We start from the raw sequence: 21,184 nt of genomic DNA on the forward strand, positions 1-21,184 counted from the left end.
CATTGGACCACATCGCTGAAGTGTGAGTCGTCAATGAAGAAAAATACCTTGTTGCTGAAGTTCTGTAATAATTTATGAATCCTGGACCTAGAAACATGAGACCGTCAATGCTCGAGGGTCGTGACTCATAGTATAAATTTAGTTCTAAAGTGTTCAGAGTTTCTTTTTTTAATTTGATAAATGAGAAGTCAAACAGTTTGGAACATTTGGAAAATGCTGCGTAGGGATCTGCCACTGGTTGCATCTACCATGGGATTTTGTGTGAGTATTTGTACAAGTGTGAACCCAGCTGAGAAAAAAAAAACACTAACAACCAGCCTAAGATGGTTTGCTCTTTTTAGCTGGTCACCCATCCTGGTTAGGCTGTGTTGTTGGCTGTTTTAAAAAGGGGTTTTGGGCAATTTTCAACTTCAAATGTTCGACCAGCTAAACCATTTAAAGGGGGATGTTGGTGGAACTGCCGTTCGTTGAACGCGTGCCACACGGATGCCTTTCACGGTTGCGCAGTCTCCATGTCAGCAACTCCGTCTCCCACTGAAAGCGATTGGCCGTGCCTCCCGAACATGGATAGGGGAAAATGGGGTGGCGGACACCACGAGCTGGGCCCCCTGAGAGTTGTGGTCCCCTGGGCTTCAGCCCGCATAGACCCACATTCCAGTGCAGAATACTACTCAGATCAACTCTGTCAAATACTGTATGTTCACACATCCAATCATATTTGTAAAGTTGAATGAGGAAGATCATTAAATCTAATATTTGATTAATCCAAATATTACTTTATTGGAGTGCTGAGGACCCCTAAAGGAAAAGTTCAACCAAAAATTATAATTTGCTGATAATTTACTCACCCTCACGCCATCCAAGATGTATCAGAGTTTCTTAGGATTTCAGTTCAGGCCTCCTCCTTTAAACAATGCAAGTGAATGTACTCCATTTTGACTGTTTTTCATTATTATTGAAAAATATAATTTTTTTCATTGTTACATGTGGTTGTTTGTTTAATAATGATGATCGTGTGTGTCTGTGTGTGTGTAGGGTCATCCCGGGGCGCCAGGGAAAGATGGCATGAAGGTACAGTATGTTTTCGATCTATCCTTATCTCTAACCTTGACTTTTCAAACTCACATTATGGCCACGGGCTATTTTCCATGTGTGGAATGCAAATATTTGGAAAAACAGGATAAAGATGTTTGAATTCAGTTGTGACCGATCACTAATTAAATAAATTCTTGGATGAGTCAGGTCAAAGAGGAACACAATGTTAAAATATGACATCATAGATGGCAGGACAAACACAATCTCTTGTGTTTCAAAATACCATTATTGCATTCTTGAAATGGGAAATATGATTAGTTTAAATATTCCCAGTCTGTAATTTTATAACTTTTTGTTAAGTCCAAACAGGTCTAAAGGAAGTCTATTTTTTACTACTTTTAGTCTATCTAACAGACTTTAAAAGCACAATGCTCTTAAATAGGCTGTATTTGCCAGATATTATATCAATTTTAGTCCAAAATTAGCCCATGTTATAGCTAACATTTCTGTAGGTCAAGCTATAGCAGGCTTTGTTACTGCATTAAAGACAAATATTGCATTAAAGCCACCAAAATTAACTATTAGGTAAGAAAAATACTCTCTGCATACTTAAAAGTTTTCCAACATGTGTGCGCTCACATACGATCATAGTGGATCCATGGACTGTGTATGTGTGTGTGCACGTCTCTGTTACATGTTTGTATAGAGAGCTTTTGTGTTATGTTTTTTGACTTTGTGTTCACAAATCAAAACCATCTGGCCTTGCTCACTACCTCTGTGTGAACCCTGACCCTACATAATCCCTACAGAGGGGTCAATATCTCACAAAGTCTATCTGTGTGGTACCTACTGCCATACCTCACCACAAATGAGCTATAGACCAACTCCAAATGGGGAGCAGAAAAACTGCTAAGATAACATTTATATATAAGCTCTGATGTTGAATAAACTCATTTCCGTCTTTTGGTTTTATGTACCAGCCAAATTGCTGTGTGTAGTGATTAATTTTTTTGGCATGTTAGACCTAGAACGACAGAGTAAAGATGTCTGATGTTGACATGGCCAGTGATGGCTTGTTTTCTCACGTGTGATTGTGTTACTGAGAGATAGCAGGCAATAATTGTCCCATTGGACTTCTCATGGCTTCTTTACTGTAATCCTGCTAACCCAAATATTTGTTTGGATTCTCTAGGGAGAGAGAGGGCTTCCCGGCCTTTCTGGACCTCCAGTAAGAATTTCTTTTGACATTTTCTCTCATGGTGTTTGTCTGAGATATAGTTGTCTGTATTGTCCTGTCTCACTCTTACCTTTGTCTTAAGTGTTAGTTCACCCAAAAATGAAAATTCTCACATCATTTACTCCATCTCATGCCGTCCCAGGTGTGTATGACTTTCTATCTTCAGCAGAACACATTTGAAGAAAAATTAAAAAATATCCTAGCTCAATAGGTCCTTAAAATGCAAGTGGATGGTGATCTGACCTTTTGAAGCTCCAAAAAGAACAGGCAGTCAGCATAAACATCATTCATACAACACTAGTTAAATTAATGTCATCTAAAGTGAAACAATCACTTTTGGTGCAAAGAATATAAATATTTAAGTACTTACGCACGTGCGAAACACCTGGAAGAGCATCACTATTTACAACAGAGTAGGAGGAATGCTGTACAGAAGCTTAGTTGGTTTTAGATTAGATCTATATATTAGGGCTGTCAATCGATTAAAAAATTTAAATCGAATTAATTACATGGTGTCCCGATTAATGAATCGTGATTAATTGCATATACAAATATTTGCTGAGAAAGCCCCTCATATAACAACAATTCAATACATAATGATTAAATAATTACACATAGTTATCTTTAAATATTAAAACATTTATACATATATATATATATATATATATATATATAAATAAAAAAAATATTCAGATAATTAAAATGCATTACATTCTTGTGGCAGAAGAGTTGATCATTGATAAAACAATATAAAAGTGGCTTTAGAATACAATGTATTGTTTACTACAATATTATTGATCATAAGTCAATCATTGGCATACAGTTCACAGCAATCCATTTCACAAGTGAATTTGTCAATCAGTTGGAGATATTTTTTTAAACAAGCCAGGGGTATACATAGTACAAAATACTACAGATATATTTTACAATAATGCCAAGACATTATATTCATTACATAGTGCAATGGTTTTCAATGCTTTGGAGTTGTTGGAAAAAGAAAAAAAAGGCTGCACTGCGCATGTTCAGTGTTTTCTTATTAACTTTTTTTTAATAGTGATTTTGTAATTAAAGGACGATGAAATAAAATGATGCCGAAATAATAATAAAAGATAAAAAAATTATACAGACAAAATTTAAATGCGGGACACTGCTTATGACTTGCGGGACGTGGGACAAAGCTTCCAATTTCGGGACTGTCCAAAATACGACCTGCGTCAGACATGCTTGTGTCGAGTCTCGGGTGTGTTGCGTCATAAACATAAAATCTTTAGGTCACTGTGTCAAGTTAAATATAGTTTAATACTCACTTTTTAAACACATATTGAGATCCCTTAGTTCGCATTTGAACCCTTAGTAACGCATATCTGTATTGTTTTCTTCACTGTATAAACTGTGTGTTGCTCACACAGCTGCAATTTCACTTACTGTCCTCTGGAGTATACAGGTGGTACTGTGATTAAATGCGTTAATATTTTTTTGTATAATTAATCACGCGTTATTAACGCGTTAACTCGTTTTTTTACTCACAATGGTGCATTTGTGTGCTCATCCTGGATGTCTCAACCGACAGAAAAATGTGAGATTATGTCCATAGCATGCCGAGATGAATACGTCACATGAGAGACTGCTTGAACTCTGCCCTCTCATGAATGCATATACTGCTGCTGACCAGAAGAGATGATTTATAGTTAAAAAGTACTTAAATATTGATTTTATTTGCACCAAAAGCTTTCGTTTCGCTTTAGAAGAAATTCATTTACCAGCAGAATTGTATGGATGATGTTTATGATGACTTCTGTAGCTTCAAAATTTTTATCACCATCAACTTGCATTTTAAGGACCTACTGAGCAAAGATATTTTTCTATTTTTCTTTAAATGTGTTCTGCTGAAAAAAGAAAATCATACACATCTGAGATGGCATGAGGGTGAGTAAATGATCAGATAATTTTCATTTTAGGGTGAACTATCCCTTTAATGTTGGTCGGTCTGTCTGTCTGTCTGTCTGTCTGTCTGTTTGTGTGTCCGACTCTTTCAAAATACTAGATTAGACCTGCAATTGTGATCATTTACTATGTTTTACAGGTGTTGAAGTGAAGCTAAAAAGGAGCATAAACAAAATATATCACCTCTGTTGATGGTGGTTCACTAAAAACCAGACATGCAGTATTACTTTGTTCACCATTGAAACAGAATGATAATTTTGAGGATACACTCCCAAAACTTGGAACAGAAGTTTATAACAATCAAGTACTCATAAACTAACCCTTAAAACATTATTTTCTCCGGGCCCAAAAAGGAATAGCAAAACAAGCCCCTATATTTGACAACCTGTAGAGATTGAGATGTTTAGATTTATATTGGTTATAAGCAGTTTTGGATAGATTACTTCTGAAATGTAATCCAGCACTGATTCCAAATTACACTAACAACTAAAATTGTCATCAGAAATGTAATATTTAAGATTACACTTTTTTCATTAACATTAGTAAACATGAAATCAAAGATTTTCTATTTTTCAGTCCTTGAGATTGATGGGTAAAGTAATCCATTGGAGTGTGTTAGTGATCACAGACTCAACCAGATGGACTTTCATATGATGCGAGTGTATTTGTGTGTTCAGGGCCCACCTGGATCTTTTGACTTCCTGTTGCTCCTGATGGCCGACATTCGTCATGACATCGCAGAACTGCAGCATAAAGTGTTTGGAAGGCCATTGCACTCTTCAGAAGAGGACTTGCCCCCTGTCCCTGACACCTGGAGAGATAACCAGGAAAGTCTGGACTTTGGCTCTGGAGAAGACTACAAACCCCAGAGCCCCCCCAAGAGCTCCAGGAAGAGAAAATTGCCCCAAACCTTAAATAATCCCAATTGGCCAATTTGAGACCGCCATCGAATCTGGCAATACTGAAAGAACTTGTTAAAGAGAGAATGAGTGGTGTATAAATATCACAGAATGATTGCTATTTAACTGTATACTCTCTGAAAAAAAGGCTGAATGTATTTCACTGTATGAAATTTCTATTTTTATAACATAAATGATGTACATTTTTGTAATTTCTGCATTTTGCATGAGTTATTTGACCTCCAGATAACAAATATTAACCATCACCCATGGTTGAACCATACATTTTCAAGTATGTGATTAATTAACAAGCAATTATCATGATTATACCAGCACCACACACACAGTGTACATTTGGTCATGTTCTATGAATGCGTGGAATGAAAACAAACAATGAAGAAAGCAGTGTAAATACAGTACAAATCTGGCTCTCTTTTAGATTTTTCTACAAGTTTTCACCTTTTATCAAACTCCAAAAAACATTAGGTTAAAATTACACACATGATTCAGTGATAATGGAAGGAAATTGGTGCAAGCGTTGACTTTGAGGTGCATAGATTACGTTTCATCACTCTTAAAGGGATAGTTCACCCAAAAATTTAAATTCTGTACGCATGAGCATTCTATGGAACACAAAAGGGAGAATGAAAGCCTTCGTCACCATACACTTACAGTATCTTTTTCCATACAATGGAAATGACTGGTAACTGAGGCTGTCAGTACCTTCATTTTGCCTGTGTTCCATGGAAGAAAGTAAGTCATAGAGGTTTGGAACAACATGAGGGTAAACAACTGCAAAATGTCCATTTTGGGTTGAACTAGTTCTTTAAACTCTCTTTCTATTTTGGTGTTCCATAGCTCTCTCTTGCTCTCTATCTACAACCATGACCTATAAATCCTTGCCATCTTTCCTTACCCTTTCTGTATTTGTCACTCACACTTCATGAAGCGGATCACAACAAAGAAGCAGCATTCCCATTTGACCCTCCTGCTCAGTCTGACGCTCATTTATCTCTGAGGACAACTGGCCAAAGGCCAAGATTACGTACTGTATATCTGCTTCTAGTTCTTCCATAGGTGTTGAAATTTTAATTAGGGAAAGACGGTTTGTGATGGTTTTAGAGCCTCATAACATTCAAATACAACGTATTACTGTCAATTCGTGGTTTTGTATGGCACAAGTTTTAAAAGTTAGGCCTCTGTTCATTTATTTTATAAAATGGCATAAATGGCTATAAGATACAAGATACCAATAAGCACAACAAATATTTCTTCTGCCAGAGAAGTATAGTTGGGTGACACGGGTGCCAGCACTTTGACGGTTCAAAAGTCACATTTAGGCAGCATAAAAGTAATTCACACTCCTCCAGTCGATCAATGAAAAACTTCTGAAGCTAATCGATAGGTTTATGTAAGAAACAAGTCGAGAATTAAAATGTTTTTAACTTTAAATTGGCGCCTCCATCCATCCAGGGCTCTGGTGCTGTTTGAAATGGCCGAACTCTCACGTGACGTTCGTTCTTTTATTGTAAATAAGCGCCGCCTCCGAATTCTCTCGTGAAACTCGCTGACGCGCTTACGTCACGTTCGTGTCAGCTGCTGGCAGTAAGTGCTTTTAAAAATAAAACAAATAAAAAAAAAAAGTGCTTTTAAAAAGTTAATACCGTTTTAATTATCGATTCATTTTTTACACAAACATATCGATTTGATTCAGATATCATTCATTGATCGACTGGAGTAATTTTATGTTGCCTAAATGTGACTTTTGGACCGTCAAAGTGCTGGCACCTGTGTAGGCTACTTATAATAAGGACCTGACAGAGCTGTAACTTCTTCTAAAAATCTGACACCGTGTCCTAACTACACGCGATGCGACGCCGCGACACGCGATAAAAGGTAACTTTTCCATGTTAATCAGAGTTTTTGTCCTAACCAGACACGACGGCGACACGCAAAGTTTCTAATTTAGAAACGGTTCCTATTTCTGCGACGTCGCGGCTGACAGATCCGCCCACACAGAGATCTCATTGGATGGAAGTTCTGCGTGTCATGAATATTTAATCATCAAACATGGACGACGAGGAACTGATTGTCGAAGTTCAAAGGCATTCAATTCTCTACAATAAATCCCACAAATTCCACAAAGACATCAGGAAAAAGGATTCCGTCTGGAGAAGTATGTATATATTTTACTATAAAATAATGTATTTTACTTACCTTAGTGTTACAGCAAGGCGTTGTTGTGGCTCAACTGGAACACGGTATGATGTGGTCTGCTTCCTCAGGTCCTTCCCAACATAGGACAGCACATTCTCCATATCAGTGGAGGACATACGGAAATAATTAAAAAAACGTGCCTTGTCCAGGAAAAGTTCCTGCACTAGGTTGTGATAGGCCCCTTGCTCTGCTCTTCTTTGATTTATTGGATGCACCCACATCCTCGTCTTCCTCCCCTGTAATAAAAGAAAGGCCACTACTCTCTTCCTCCTCCAGAGCTCTCGTTTGAACCTCGGACCTAAATGGGGAAATAATGAATGCGATATTTCAGTATTCAATAATCTCATTTGTAATCTTTTTGGTCATTAATAATCTCAGGTGTTCATTAGTTTTTTGTATAGTATTAAAATTGTTTCATTTGAGTTTGAATATAATTTTCCTTCCATCCATAATAAAGCTGACGGATGGATATGAATTTCCCTATGAACAAGATCGAATAAACTGATTGTCATATGAAGAAATTACACTGGTTATGAGTACACATTATTTATTTTTAGTTAAAAATAGGTCACTGTGACACAAGCGATAATGGATAATTTATCTCAGATTTTGAAAGCATATAATATACCGTTCAAACTGAATTCTATGCAAACATACAACTGTACTTCATAACAAAATTAGTCAATGAGTATATTTTGTTAATGTTTTGATTTTTAATAATGTTATTTCTTGATTTGATTATGTCCTTACCCATTTCCAATGCGAGTGCGGGCCTGCAGTGCGCTTTCACAGAGAGTACAGAAAGACTCCGCCCACACGCTGTTCTGAATGGCTGTCATTTTTGATTGACGTGTGGCGTCTCACAGTCGCGTCGCGTCTTCTAGTGTGGACAGACACACTTGCTGTCGCTGGAATTTTATCGCGTCACGTGTAGTTAGGACACGGTGTGAATGTGTGTTCTGCTGAAGAAATACAGTCATACACATCTGGGATGGCATCAGGGTAAGTGAATACTGAAACTATTCGTGGTCAAACATACCTTCGCATGGCGAAATTCCGCAGGCAAAAATGGACGAACATTGAGTGCATGTAAAACCAAAAAAATATTATTGTCAGGCCGTCTCTGTTTAATGCTGCACCTGTGAGACTTTATTAAAAACAAACTTACTGCTAAAATTATATCCGTGTCCATTGTGAATTTTCAGTTTAGCTGTGTATTAAAAACCAAGCCACTTACAATTGGTCAAGGCTGCGAATTCGCCTGTCAAAGTTCACCACACTTGAACTCTACGCGATATCCACGAGGCGAAATTATTTGCCACCGGAAGTACAACGTGGATTCACATTTAGATGACTGTATCTCTCCCGCGAAATTTCGGCATGCCAAGGTGTGTGACCGCACATTTATTGGTAATTTATTTGTAATTTTATTTTTATTTTTTCAGTGTGAATAAATCAAAAGATAAAAAAGTGTTTAGGTTTAGTAAGCATTATCTTATTTTTGTTCCTTAAAAAACGTACTGTCTCATTCATTTGCATGCATTTTTTACTGTAACCATTGCCACTATATCTACAGTAAATTATATAACTACACCCCAAGTGTGGGGATTAAAGGTCCCCTTGCCACCTTTTTATTTTTTATTTTTTAATTTTTAATGCATTTTAATCAAAACAACCTTCTGTTATTATTTCATTACACACAAGTTATGTTGCTCCATCAATCTTGATACAATTTGTGACCTGAAAAATAATACATTTTCTTCCTTAATGGGTGCCTTAAGCCCCATTGTTCCCTACTACATAGGCTACTGCAAAAATAGTAAGGTCTGGTAGCATGCAATTTCGAATATAGGCTTAGACCATTGGAATGTATTAAATGTAATGTAGGCCTATTATGTGAAAATATATCTTAGAAAAGGTTAATTCTACCATCTAAAACTCATAAATCAAAGAAATCCATGCTTGCTCATTGCTTTCCCAAACTAAAATGAAGATTCCCACCGTCGGGCACCATTCTGATTATGACACTTCTCCCCCCCCCCCCTCTACATTTCATGGTTAAATTGTACTGATTCCTGCGAGAGCCGCACAGTAATTGCCCGTGAAGGGAGACTGTCTGAAGTAACCGGCCAACGACTGCGGTCAGCTCACCCTCTAGGCCTGTTAAACATAGACTTCATCAAAACATAATTTTCCAATGAGACAAGAACAACTTTGGCTTTGAATAACGTGCGAGGGGAAATATAATATTTTGATGTGATCAAATAAAAAGATTAATCAACTGGGTGAAGTGAAAACATTCATATTAAGGTTTGGAAATGGCCAGTAAGTTGACTTTACATTTTATTAAAGAATGAAGGGTCATATTTCAATGTAAAATAATGTATATTATGCATGGCCTGCCTGGTCTGCATTATCTACAAATTATCTTTTAAAAAGGTTGATTTATATTACACAATTTAATTTCAACAAAACATTTAAGTAAAAGTAAAAAGTAAAGTAGAGAGAAAATAACTATACACATTCACACGATTCACGTCAACATTTTCCAAGCCAATGCAATTTTATCTTATATTTAAAGATGTCTTAATAAATTAAATATACATGGGTAAATGTTGAAAGGGTTTACATGTTCTTGTAGTTTCAGGGGAACGGAGGTCTTTAAATATTGTTTTGGACTATTGGGGGCCTTGGAGTCAAAAAGGATGAGAACCATTGATTTAATAAGCCTGTACTCCAAATTAAGGACCAATGGAGGTGGACATCCAACAATAATATTCACTCGAAATGAACAGGTTAAAGTGTATTTAACCCAAATAAAAAAGAAGGAAAATATATCATGTCTAGACTGAACTTTGAGTTGATTTGTGCATGTTTTGCCTTTTTAATCTTTCATTACATTTTGATAAAGACAGAAGAGTTTATGGTGCTCTAAATTCCCCATATAACCATAACACATGTGTATATTCTCTGCTTAGTGCAAGCCAAACTTCAGACGCTACTAAATACACACCCTCGTAACAAGCTCTTTCAGTATTTACACACAAATCATGCCTGTTTTTCTGAATATCATGGCCATTAACTAGTGAAAAAATATGACAACGAATATAAATTCAATAATTTTTGTGTATTCAAACACCAAAGATATATTTTATTTAGTATTTTATGTGGGCGGTAGAATTCTTCTATATTGTATTTTGTTGTGTGGTTACATATCCGCTAGATGGCAGCAGTGATATAATATAATGCTGTTGCGATGTAAATTGGGTGTTCTCCACAAGGTGGCAGCAACAACACAAACTATCGTGTGTTAACACGTGATGACAGACCTTGAAATAAAAAACTTTATACTAAACCTGCTCAGATCAGTGAGGCGTTTAAATCAGGCTATAATTCCCGTGTTCATGTTTTACCTCCTAATGAAGTAAATAACCAGGTGCAGCATCTGGTAATCACTAAAGCATTTTGTAAGCATTTCACAGGATAGTTCACACAAAAAATGATAATTCCGTAATTGATATACTCACCCTTGTGTGTTCCAAACACCCTTTGACTTTCTTTTTCCCCTTTGAATTTAAAAGGAGATGTTAGGCAGAATGTTGGCCTCAGTCACCATTCACTTTCATTGCCTCTGTTTTCCATACAATGAAAGTATATGGTGACTGAGGCCAATATTCTGCCTAACATCCCCTTATAAATTCAAGAGAGTCATATGGATTTGGAACAACATGAGGGTGAGTAATTGATGACCAAATTTTCATATTGGGGTGAACTGTTTTTTGATGTAATAAATGTGTATTAAATAGACACTTGAGTCAGGTGGAATTCATGTGTAATGCTTCTCACAAACACATTCAGTCAATTTAATCTGGTCTCTCTCAAAATGCAAAATATGTTGCCTAATTCTATATGCTAATTTTGTTTCCAAAAAGACACTTTTGGTGCTAACTTTTATTTTCTTTCATACAAATCATGTTTTGATGGGCACTCTATCAAAACGATAGTGCCATGGACCAGCTACTCAACAACTAAACCCAAAACAAAAAAAATTTTTGGTGCTAGGGTCTACTGGATGGATGCAAACATCCACTTAAAAATGTATATATTTTTTATTTTTAATATGGAGCAATTAACATTTGTCATAACGACATATTGTTTGGAAAAAGTTCTCATCTTGGTATTGAGGATAAATCCACAACAGTGTGAGCAGCAAAAGCTGATACTTGCTTAGCTCTCATATTTTTACACATATCAGAGCCTCTGGTTAATTTGGAAGGTCCTATATAGCTGGCATAGGGATCCTCTCTCTCAACCTATTCATGAGGGTTATTTGGCACAGAGTACAGCATTGCCCATTCAGGACTTCCTTGGCTGGCTTTCCGAGTGGCACATTCCCCCAAAAAATCAATCCATGTTCCGATCTGTTCCCAGTTATCTCCTCTCAAACGCCTGACAACCTTTCCATGTATATCTTTTGTGAGGGTTTTGTGCCCCAGTTCCATGTAATTAATTACAATTCAATGTAAGTAAAGTCCAGCCCTGATTAGATCTGTTTCCACTGCAGTAATTATCTCAGCAATAACAGGGTCAATCTGCTGTGCTCAAAATCACATTTGTTGTGCTGATGGGCAACAATAGAATCCATGTTATTAGAACGGTGGATTGACAAGCAATTAATTATGTGCGTCCATTAGCTCGTCATTCAGTTTGTTGGTATGTCTTATGTGTATTGTATTTGAAAGATGAGAAATATGCTATTTCATTTCTGGAAAGTTTCTGGAGTCTGTTGGCCTGAGAACTTTCAAGTACCCCAAAAAGTCTAAGGCTAAGCTGTTTAATGCTTGGGCTGGTGTGTGCTGTTTTTGTATAAGCAGGGATTTGGTAAGCCAAGTTGCTAAGGTGTTCTGAGTGGTTACTTGGATGTTGCTAAGATGTTTGCAGTGTTTCCTAGGAGGTCGCTAAGGTGCTCAAAGTGGTCACTAAGAGGGTGCTAAGGTGTTTAGATTGGTTGCTAAGGTATATAATACAAGATATATTTACTTCACAAGCGAAATGGCATGCGATATAAAGTCTTGTTTTCAGAATAATCTGACCAAATTTAGTAAACTTTGTTAAAAAAAAAAAAAAATCTGCCAATGGGGTTCAAAAAATAAACTTGTTTTCTCTTTGAATAAAGGTTTTTTTTTCTTGTTTTGTCAAGTAAATTTATCCTGTTTTAAAAATGTTTAGATATTTTTACTAGGGTGCATGATATATCGGTGGCCATATCGTTATTGGCCGATAAATATGAATTTTAAAGTTATTGGTTCGCTAAGAACATTTTATCCAATACTGTATAATAAAGGCCAATTGGTCACCAAACTTCTATGAATTATCGGTGTGGCTAAAACTTTCCTACTTTGCAGCAGTTTGAATGAGGGAAATATTAATTAAATAGATATTAATGAGTAATCTTATTTTGCACAAATTCTCTATTTCTTCATTGTTTTGTATGGCTCTTTTGAATTAATATATCGCTTTGAATTAAGGTGATGTCATCAAATTAATTTTGAGCCATTGACAATTTATACTTCTGTTTAAACATGAGAACAGATGCAAGAAACAAAAAGATGGTCTTCTTCAAGATTACATAAGAGGCAGAGAGCTTGGGGAGGGAGAGAAAGGTGACATTTGGACAAAGTTTATAGCGAAATCCCATCTGGAAGTAATTAATGGACAGTGTACAAGAGCCAGCCTTAAAAGATTTCAACTATTTGCTGAAGTGCCCCTTGTTCCTTATATCTCACTGTCTGCCTCCCTCATTATTTAGAACTGCCCACTATGAAGAAAAAAACACAAGTGAAAGTGGGGGGCCCCGTTCAAACAGCATCAAGCTAATGCTTAATGGCAGACCCCAAGTGAGTCACTGGGCTGGAATAAAAGTCATTAGTGAGGTAATTTTATTAACGGTGCTTGCTCACCCAGCCACGGTATAAGAACAGGAGGCTAAACCTTACAACTGAAAAGCACCGATGGAGGAAATTAGGGTTTCACTCCGCACTAATTAATGCTTTTAAGAGATTAAATGCAAGCACCAAATTAACTGCCCCAAAAAAACATAATTGAAGGGAAGAAATATATTGTTGCCCTCCCATGTAATTACAGGACAGTGCAAATTCAATTTTAATGAGGCGAAAGCCACTCCTTCAACTAGTTTTTTTTCTCCTCTTTTTTCCCCCTCTCTTCACTCCACAGAAAGAAAGAGAGTGCTGGTGAAAGCTCGCTCTTGTTGGAGCCTAAGTTAAAGGAAGCACTGCGGGGACAAAGGCCGACTGTATGCAAGCCGAACGCTTTAGAGCCCGTAAACAGGTACGAAGGCTGAATAGGCCTGCTTCTGAGGCTCCTGGGAGGCCTAGCTTCCATTCTCAACAACATTGGGGTCTTAGAAAGGGAGAAACAGGTTGAGGATGGTGCGTTCGGTAAGGAGCCCTCGCTGAAAGGACCCCGGTGCTGCAAGCGCTCATGAATGGGTCCGAGAATCTTGAGCGATCACACAGTGTTGAGCTACAGGCTCCCTCCCACTCTCATTGAGTTATCTTTATACAGGTTTTGTCTCTTCTAATTGGAGCTGATGGGTGAGTAATTGGTAGCTTTTTTATAAAGCGTGCTACTTAAGCCACAACAGGCCGAGCGAGCAGCATGAGCAAAGTTAATGAGAGGTTTTACACAAATAAAGGTCTTAAACCAGGCCCTCTATCTCTGCATGGGGGGCCGCAGAGGAAAGTTTGGGATATCCTTTTGTCAAACTTTCTTTTTTTTTTTGTGCAGGTATCTGGAGGGAGGGGAATTCAAAGGTGAACAAGATGGCGAGTACTTGTGAGGATAAAGGAATCCATTCGATATTGTTTGAAAGCTTTGGTTTTCGTGTGTCGGTAAATATGAACAGAGAACTGCCTCTCTGTTGAATGTTTCTTTAGTTCGGACAGATAATAAGGCGTCACTCCACACACACACACACAAGGCTGTGTCAGGCCACTTTAAGGTAATGTTTGAGTGCTCAAAACACCACACACATGCTCGCACAAAGGGCACTATTTCTTTAGTAGATACACACTCTTAAACACACTTGTACATAAAATAGGTGCCATAATAGCAAAGCATAATTTGTGAGGATAAAGGAATCCATTCGATATTGTTTGGAAGTTTAGGTTTTGGTGTGTCGGTAAATACGAGCAGAGAACAGCCTCTCCGGCGAAATGTTTCTTAAGTTTGGACAGATAATAAGAGGTCACTCCACACACACATACACACACACACACACAAGGCTGTATCAGGCCACTTTAAGGTAATGTTTGAGTGCTCAAAACACAACACACATGCTCGCACAAAGGGCACTATTGCTTTTAGATACACACTCTTAAACACACTTGTACATAAAATAGGTGTCACAATAGTGTACTAACACTTCATTTAAATGGCACATATTTTATAAACTCTTAAATGTAAGCGACATTTCATGAGAAATATACAATCCAGGGCCATTGTCTGGGGAAACATTGAAAAAATGCATCTTTACATGGGGGCCCTTCTATAAAAAGGTTGCCCCAGGCACTGTGAATTCAAGCAATGGCCTGGATACAATCATTATGGCTTTCACAAATGTTACATTAAATGTTTTGCAATCTATGTTGCAGCTCTCTAAAAAATAAAAAACTATTTATAGGTATGTGTTGGAGTAAAATTAACATTTTTATTTATTCTGCCATCATTGGTGTGTGAATGTGTGTGTGAATGGGTGAATGAGATGCAGTGTAAAGTGCTTTGAATACCGCTAAGGTTAAAAAGGCACTATATAAGTGCAGACCATTTTCAGACCTCAAATAATGTAAAGAAAACAAGTTGTTATTAATTTTTAAACAACAAAATACTAATGTTTTAACTTGGGAAGAGTTCAGAAATCAATATTTGGTGGAATAACCCTCATTTTCAGTCACAGCTTTCATGTGTCTTGGCGTGCTCTCTACCAGTCTTTCAATTTGTTGTTGGGTGACTTCATGCCACTCAAGCAGCTCAGCTTTGTTTAATGGCTTGTGGCCATCCATCTTCCTCTTGATCACATTTCAGAGGTTTTCAATGGGGTTCAGGCCTGGAGATTGGGCTGGCCATGACAGGGTCTTGAGCTGGTGCTTCCTTCTGCTCTGACAATGTTCCCCAACTCTTAGGATTGTTTTGTCCTGTAGGTCAATGCTTCATACCACACTCAATCAAGGTTTTATAGAATTAAAAAAGCATTTGACTCAATTTGGCATGATGGTTTATTTTGCAAACTTCTTCAAATTGGCATTGGCTGAAAAACATTTGACATTGTACAACCCCTCTACGCAAACAGTAAATGTGCAATCAAAATAAGAAATCACAGACAGTGTTCTTCCGGCAGGGACGTGGAGTGAGACGAGGATGCAGTCTTGAGTCCAACCCTATTTAACATCTACATAAATGATTTTTCAGCGGCTCTGGAGCAGTCCAGTATCCCTGGCCTCACTCTACATTACACTGCGCTCAAATGTCTGCTGTATGCAGGTGAAGTAGTCCTGCTGTCTCCACAGCAGAGGGTCTTCAGAAGAGCTTGTCCCTGCTGGAGGATTACTGGCAGGAATGGGCCCTTACAGTCAACCTGGACAAAACCATGGTCATGGTATTCCAGGAGAAGGCTAGATCTCAGGGAAACAGTTCACCTACAGAGGAGAGGACCTACAGCAAAGCACCAGCTACAGTTATCTGGGCATTGAGATCAGTGCATCCGAGGGTTTCAGTCTGGCTGTAAAAGCATTGAGTGAATAGGCTTGGAGGGCATTTTGTGCAGTTAAATCACGATTCTGCAATATGAAATCACCAATTAAATCACCAAATTATCATTAAAGCAATTCTATTACAATGATGTGAAATATGAGGACCATTCTTATTTTTTAAATTGAGATAAAACTGCAGTAGAAACAATTCTGTTGGAATTTGATAACAATAGTTTGAGGTTACATAGAGGAAGTTCTAGAACCTGGTGCAGGGCATTGAAACATAGGAGATCTGTTCATTTCTGGCAACACCTCCATCAATCTGATCCAGAGTCTATATAAAGCCCTCCTTGCCAATGAGATCCCACCAGTGTTTCATCCTCTAAATACACTGCAGGCTCTTAAACTAGTTAATGAAACTCATCCAGTGATTGACTCCAGGTACAACTTTAAAGTCATTATTAAAGCCATTGAGAAAAATCTAAAAGATACTAAAGATAAAACATTAAAAACTCAATTTGACCTCCAAAACAAACTCCAAAGTTATTCTGCCCTAAATAAGACACAGACACAGAGAGAGCAGAGAATATGCAGACACTGCGACCTAAAGCAAATAAAAGATGATAAACATTTTCTTCTCATTTGTCCAAAGTACCACAATGTGAGAAAATGTTTTTCCCCAAATTTGAAACTCTGAATCCATCCTTTCTTTTACTCCGTGATACAGAGAAAATCCCCTATATACTTGCAGAGGACGACAGCACAGCCACACTAGCTGCTAAATATGTGTCTGCCATTCACTCTGTTAGACATGACTAATTCACTGTATACATTTCATTAATATTGTGTGTGTGTGTGTGTGTGTGTATATATATATATATATTTATTTATTTAAGCAATACCACATGAGCAAGAGTGCGAAATGGCCCTACATCAGCACTGCTATGATTCGGCTGTAGGTAATGATGGCAGTGCTGATTTAGGGCCATATAGCATGATTGCAAGTGTGATATTACATACATATAATATTATATACAACAGTTCAATGAACAAGCACATTTTTAAACATTTGTAAAAACTGAGGACAGTCATTAAAAACACATTTGTGCATGGAACTACTTTCTTACGCGACGGATCAGAATCTGCCGTTTGTGGTTCAAACAAAATGATGTGTCCAAGCCTTCATGAATAATTCATAAATGTCTCTTCAGAAATAGTATCACGGCTTGTGCTGTTTCTAACAAATTATTGGATAAACAAAGATGTGTGTGTGTGTGTGTGTGTGTGAGAGAGAGAGAGAGAGAGAGATGGAGCGTGTGTGATCACCTGTTGCCACTCCCAAGCAGAGATGCTGTCAGCTTTCTGAAGATCAGCTTTCTCAGTGGAAAAATAGCCGTCCAAGTGGGGGTATTTCTCCCTATTTCGCAGCAGCTGGTGCACAAAAGTCTTTCACTATAGAAACCACAATGTCCTCCACCGTTTTAAACGGCATGTCCTCTCCAATGTGGAAAGTCCGGTAAGAGGTAAGCGCCTTGAGTTGTGTAATTAATCTGTTTGTTGTGTCTCCCAGCTGTGATGAGCCTCAATGCTGAAGTTGTTTGTTTAAAGCTATTTCCTAGCTTTTGTAGTGTATTTGTAATACAAGCGGTCACGGAGCATTGTTGTATGCAAACACTGACTGACGTGGATTGACTTTGTCAACTAACTGGCTCATATTACACACAAAAAGGATATTTTGCCACCAGCTGCTGGCTAACATATGTAATGTAAAAAAAATATAATGCATATAAAGAGACATGCATACACTAGCTCTTTACACATCTACACTGCTCTTACACTTTAGTTTAGAACAACACAAACACAAGCTGAGAGATACACACACAGTGATGCGTCCGAGTGCTGATGGAGTGAGACCATCAGTGCTCTAGGAACGTATCTCGACCAATCAGATTCGAGGACCAAAGCTAACTGTTGTATGTGTGTATATATATATATATATATATGTGTGTGTGTGTATATATATAGGAGAGTAGGGCTATTTTTACTACAGTAAATATTTCTCAGGCAAGGTTTATTTTTGAAAATCAGTTTCTGCATAGCCACATACCTTGAAGTATTGACTACAAAAAAGGAAAAACAATTCTCCTTTGTTGCCTAGACTGAACACACCTTGACCTTTTGTGACAACTTGCCCAAATAGCAAGGCATGTTTTCCCAGTATATGGGGTAATTTGTTACAGTGTAACCTACTGATATGCCTGTCTTTAAATCTACACCTGCATTGAAACAGCGTAGGCTTTTCAGCAAAATGTTTAAAGAAAAAAAATTACGAGGCACAAAATGATTCATGAAACAAAAAAAAGTTAACACACAAAAATATAAAATCATTGATTTGGCCAAGAAATAGTGTAAAAGACAAATTGTAAAAAAAACAAAATGCCCTGACTTTCTTGAAAAATACTTTAGTCCTTAGAAGTCATTTAAACCATTCATTAGATCTATTTAAATATATATATAATTTAAGTGGGTTTTGAACAAGGAGTTTGAAATCAAAATACAAAACCTTTGCTAGAAAAAAACACATTTGTCGATTGGACTTTTGACCTCAAATCCCCGTGTTACAACCAGTTTTGGGTGTAATCAGATTACAAAGTAATTAGTTAATGTAACCTAATTACTTTTGTAGACAAAAAGTAGTGCAATGCATTATATTTTAAATTATTGTAATCAGATTACAGTTACTGACTTTAAAAGTTAATTACTTTTGAGTACATCCCTTGGTTTACACATATTTCTAAAATAATATTTATTTTGAAACCCGTTAAAACATGTTCATTTGCACGTCTGTTTGTGTTTCTGTGACAGCTGAAGGGACATCAACAGTGAAAAATTCGGAAATACAGACATTATTTTGAAATCATTGTGCGAAAAAAATATTTTAGAGAAGTAATAAGTAATTTGTAGTGGATTACTATTTTTGAGTAACTTACCTAACACTGGTGACAACTAGCCCCAATCAGCCATATATATATATATATATATATATATATATATATATATATATATATATATATATATAAACCCTATTCATAGCTCAAACTACAACATATGGCCTTAGCCTGCCATCTAATAAGGAGTCAAATCTTTATGTTGGTCTGTAGAAAAATGAATAGCCCATTTAGGGATGAATTGTTCACCATAGTGATGTTAACTCAGCAGGTGAATGATCATAAAATGTGACAAGCTGCTTTCCTTCCACCTGTTGTTATTTACTTAGGTTTTGTTGTGGAAATACTTGTTGTTTTTGTGTGTTTGCATGGGTTTGTGAATTCAATGCAAAAGACGAACTGAATACAGAGAAGGGAACCCAGCTGAGAGGTGAGAAGCCCAGTGTCCCGTATGACCCGAAAATAACCTTTTTATAATGCACAGGGAATGCACACAATGACCCCTTTTAGGAGACCCTCTCCAACATGATTTAGTCTTTTATTTCAGCTCTCTATACAACAGTTCTTGCCTTGGTGCTCTATTTTAGACATTAAACTGTGGGGTGCAAACGTATGAGACCACATTCATAATACAGGATTTACATTCTGTTTATAAATGTTTTGACATAAAATATAGAATAATTATTGGTAACACTTTATAATAAGGTTACATTTGTTAGTTGATGCATTGGGGATCATAAACAAATAATTCACCTTTTTTTAATTACCCTTTGTTAATGTTAGTTAATAAAAATACAATTGTTCATTGTTAGTTCATATTGCATTAATTAATGTTAACTAAAATAACTTTTGCTTTAAAACATGTATTGGTATACATACAGTATGTAGAAATTAATTGTTCATTGTTATGTTAACTAATGTTGTTAACTAATGCTTACAAATGGAACTTCATTGTAAAGATTTACTGAATTATTTAAGACTGGCCTATTTCTTGGTCACTAATTAAATGTAAGCAAATTTGTGGCATTGACAATGTTAACTTTGTACAAAAGGTCAGATTTCTTTGTTTCCATGATGCACACAATGAAAACACGATGCTCTACTTCCTTTAGTCATCTCAGAATCATCAGGTTTAGAACAAACTTGTGGAGTACACGTCAACTTATATGCCTGATGTCATTAAAGCAAACTTGGAACTAACTAAATACTAAGAAATTCTGAAATTCATGTTAACATTTCAATTCAACTTTTCACTGAATTTTATATTTACATATATATTTACTTTTAGTTTCTATATTTGACAGATTATTTGAGAATGACAATTACAGTGTATGCAAGGAAACCTGTCTCAGACTTTTGAACCCCACTTTATCCACAACTGATTTCCAAAAATTACAATTCTCTGATGCCAAGGCTGCATAATTAGTTGACCAAATATTTGTGCTGACTAATTTGTAGTGGTATTCTCCTAAAGCGTAATCCATTATCTCCCATCAGGTGCCATTGTCTCCGATCCAAATGAGCTATTTGCATTCATTTTGTTATTTAAATCATGCATTTCCTCTAAACTGTGAGAATTAGCTTCCTAATGATCTTCACACAAAGGAGAAGGGACCTCAATTACAAACTCTGTCCTCAGGCTAAACTAATGACGCAAACAAGAGAGACACTTGTCATGATTAAGGGAGTATCTTGAGCAGAGAATAGGCCAAAGGAAGAGATCAGCTGGAGTGATGCTGTTTGCCTGACGGATTACTGACAAGCAAAGAGGAATACTGCTCGGATGGATAGCAACAGAATGACATTTAAGTCTGTCCAAGGATAATGCACTAGTTTGGAAAATGCAGCACAACATTCGTTTTTTAGACAAGAGATGTCTAAAAGAAAAACTGCATGATTTTAAGAAGTAGACATTAATAACAAAAAAGCAAGATGGCGTTTGACATATATAATTAAGAAATAATGTGAACATGAATTTTTTACAACATCAAGATTTTAGGCCTATAGGCCTATCCATGAACAGAAAATAATTATTGAATGTCTTTGAAAAAACCCTTCTCATATTTTCAGTTTGGAACATCTATAGCATTCCCGTTTGGATCAGTATCAAAATAAATAAATAATAAATCAACCATT

General features: G+C 36.8%; 1 protein-coding gene and 1 long non-coding RNA gene across 2 annotated transcripts in view; both read left to right on the plus strand.

Annotated features, from left to right (window-relative positions):
* LOC127627679 (collagen and calcium-binding EGF domain-containing protein 1-like) overlaps positions 1-5,460 on the plus strand; it is an 82,614-nt gene extending 77,154 nt beyond the window's left edge. Inside the window, exons 9-11 of the mRNA XM_052104165.1 lie at positions 1,036-1,071; positions 2,228-2,263; positions 4,894-5,460. Of these exons, the coding sequence (XP_051960125.1) occupies positions 1,036-1,071; positions 2,228-2,263; positions 4,894-5,154 (333 nt within the window). The 3' untranslated portion in view covers positions 5,155-5,460. The remainder of the gene's footprint in view (positions 1-1,035; positions 1,072-2,227; positions 2,264-4,893) is intronic.
* Positions 5,461-8,000: 2,540 nt separating this feature from the next.
* On the plus strand, positions 8,001-15,029 carry LOC127627684 (uncharacterized). Its single transcript, XR_007968565.1, has 3 exons — positions 8,001-8,334; positions 13,567-13,680; positions 14,140-15,029. It is a non-coding gene; the product is annotated as an uncharacterized LOC127627684 (long non-coding RNA).
* Positions 15,030-21,184: the final 6,155 nt, after the last annotated feature.

The sequence above is a fragment of the Xyrauchen texanus genome, chromosome 34, assembly GCF_025860055.1.
Source record: "Xyrauchen texanus isolate HMW12.3.18 chromosome 34, RBS_HiC_50CHRs, whole genome shotgun sequence".
NCBI lineage: Eukaryota > Metazoa > Chordata > Actinopteri > Cypriniformes > Catostomidae > Xyrauchen > Xyrauchen texanus.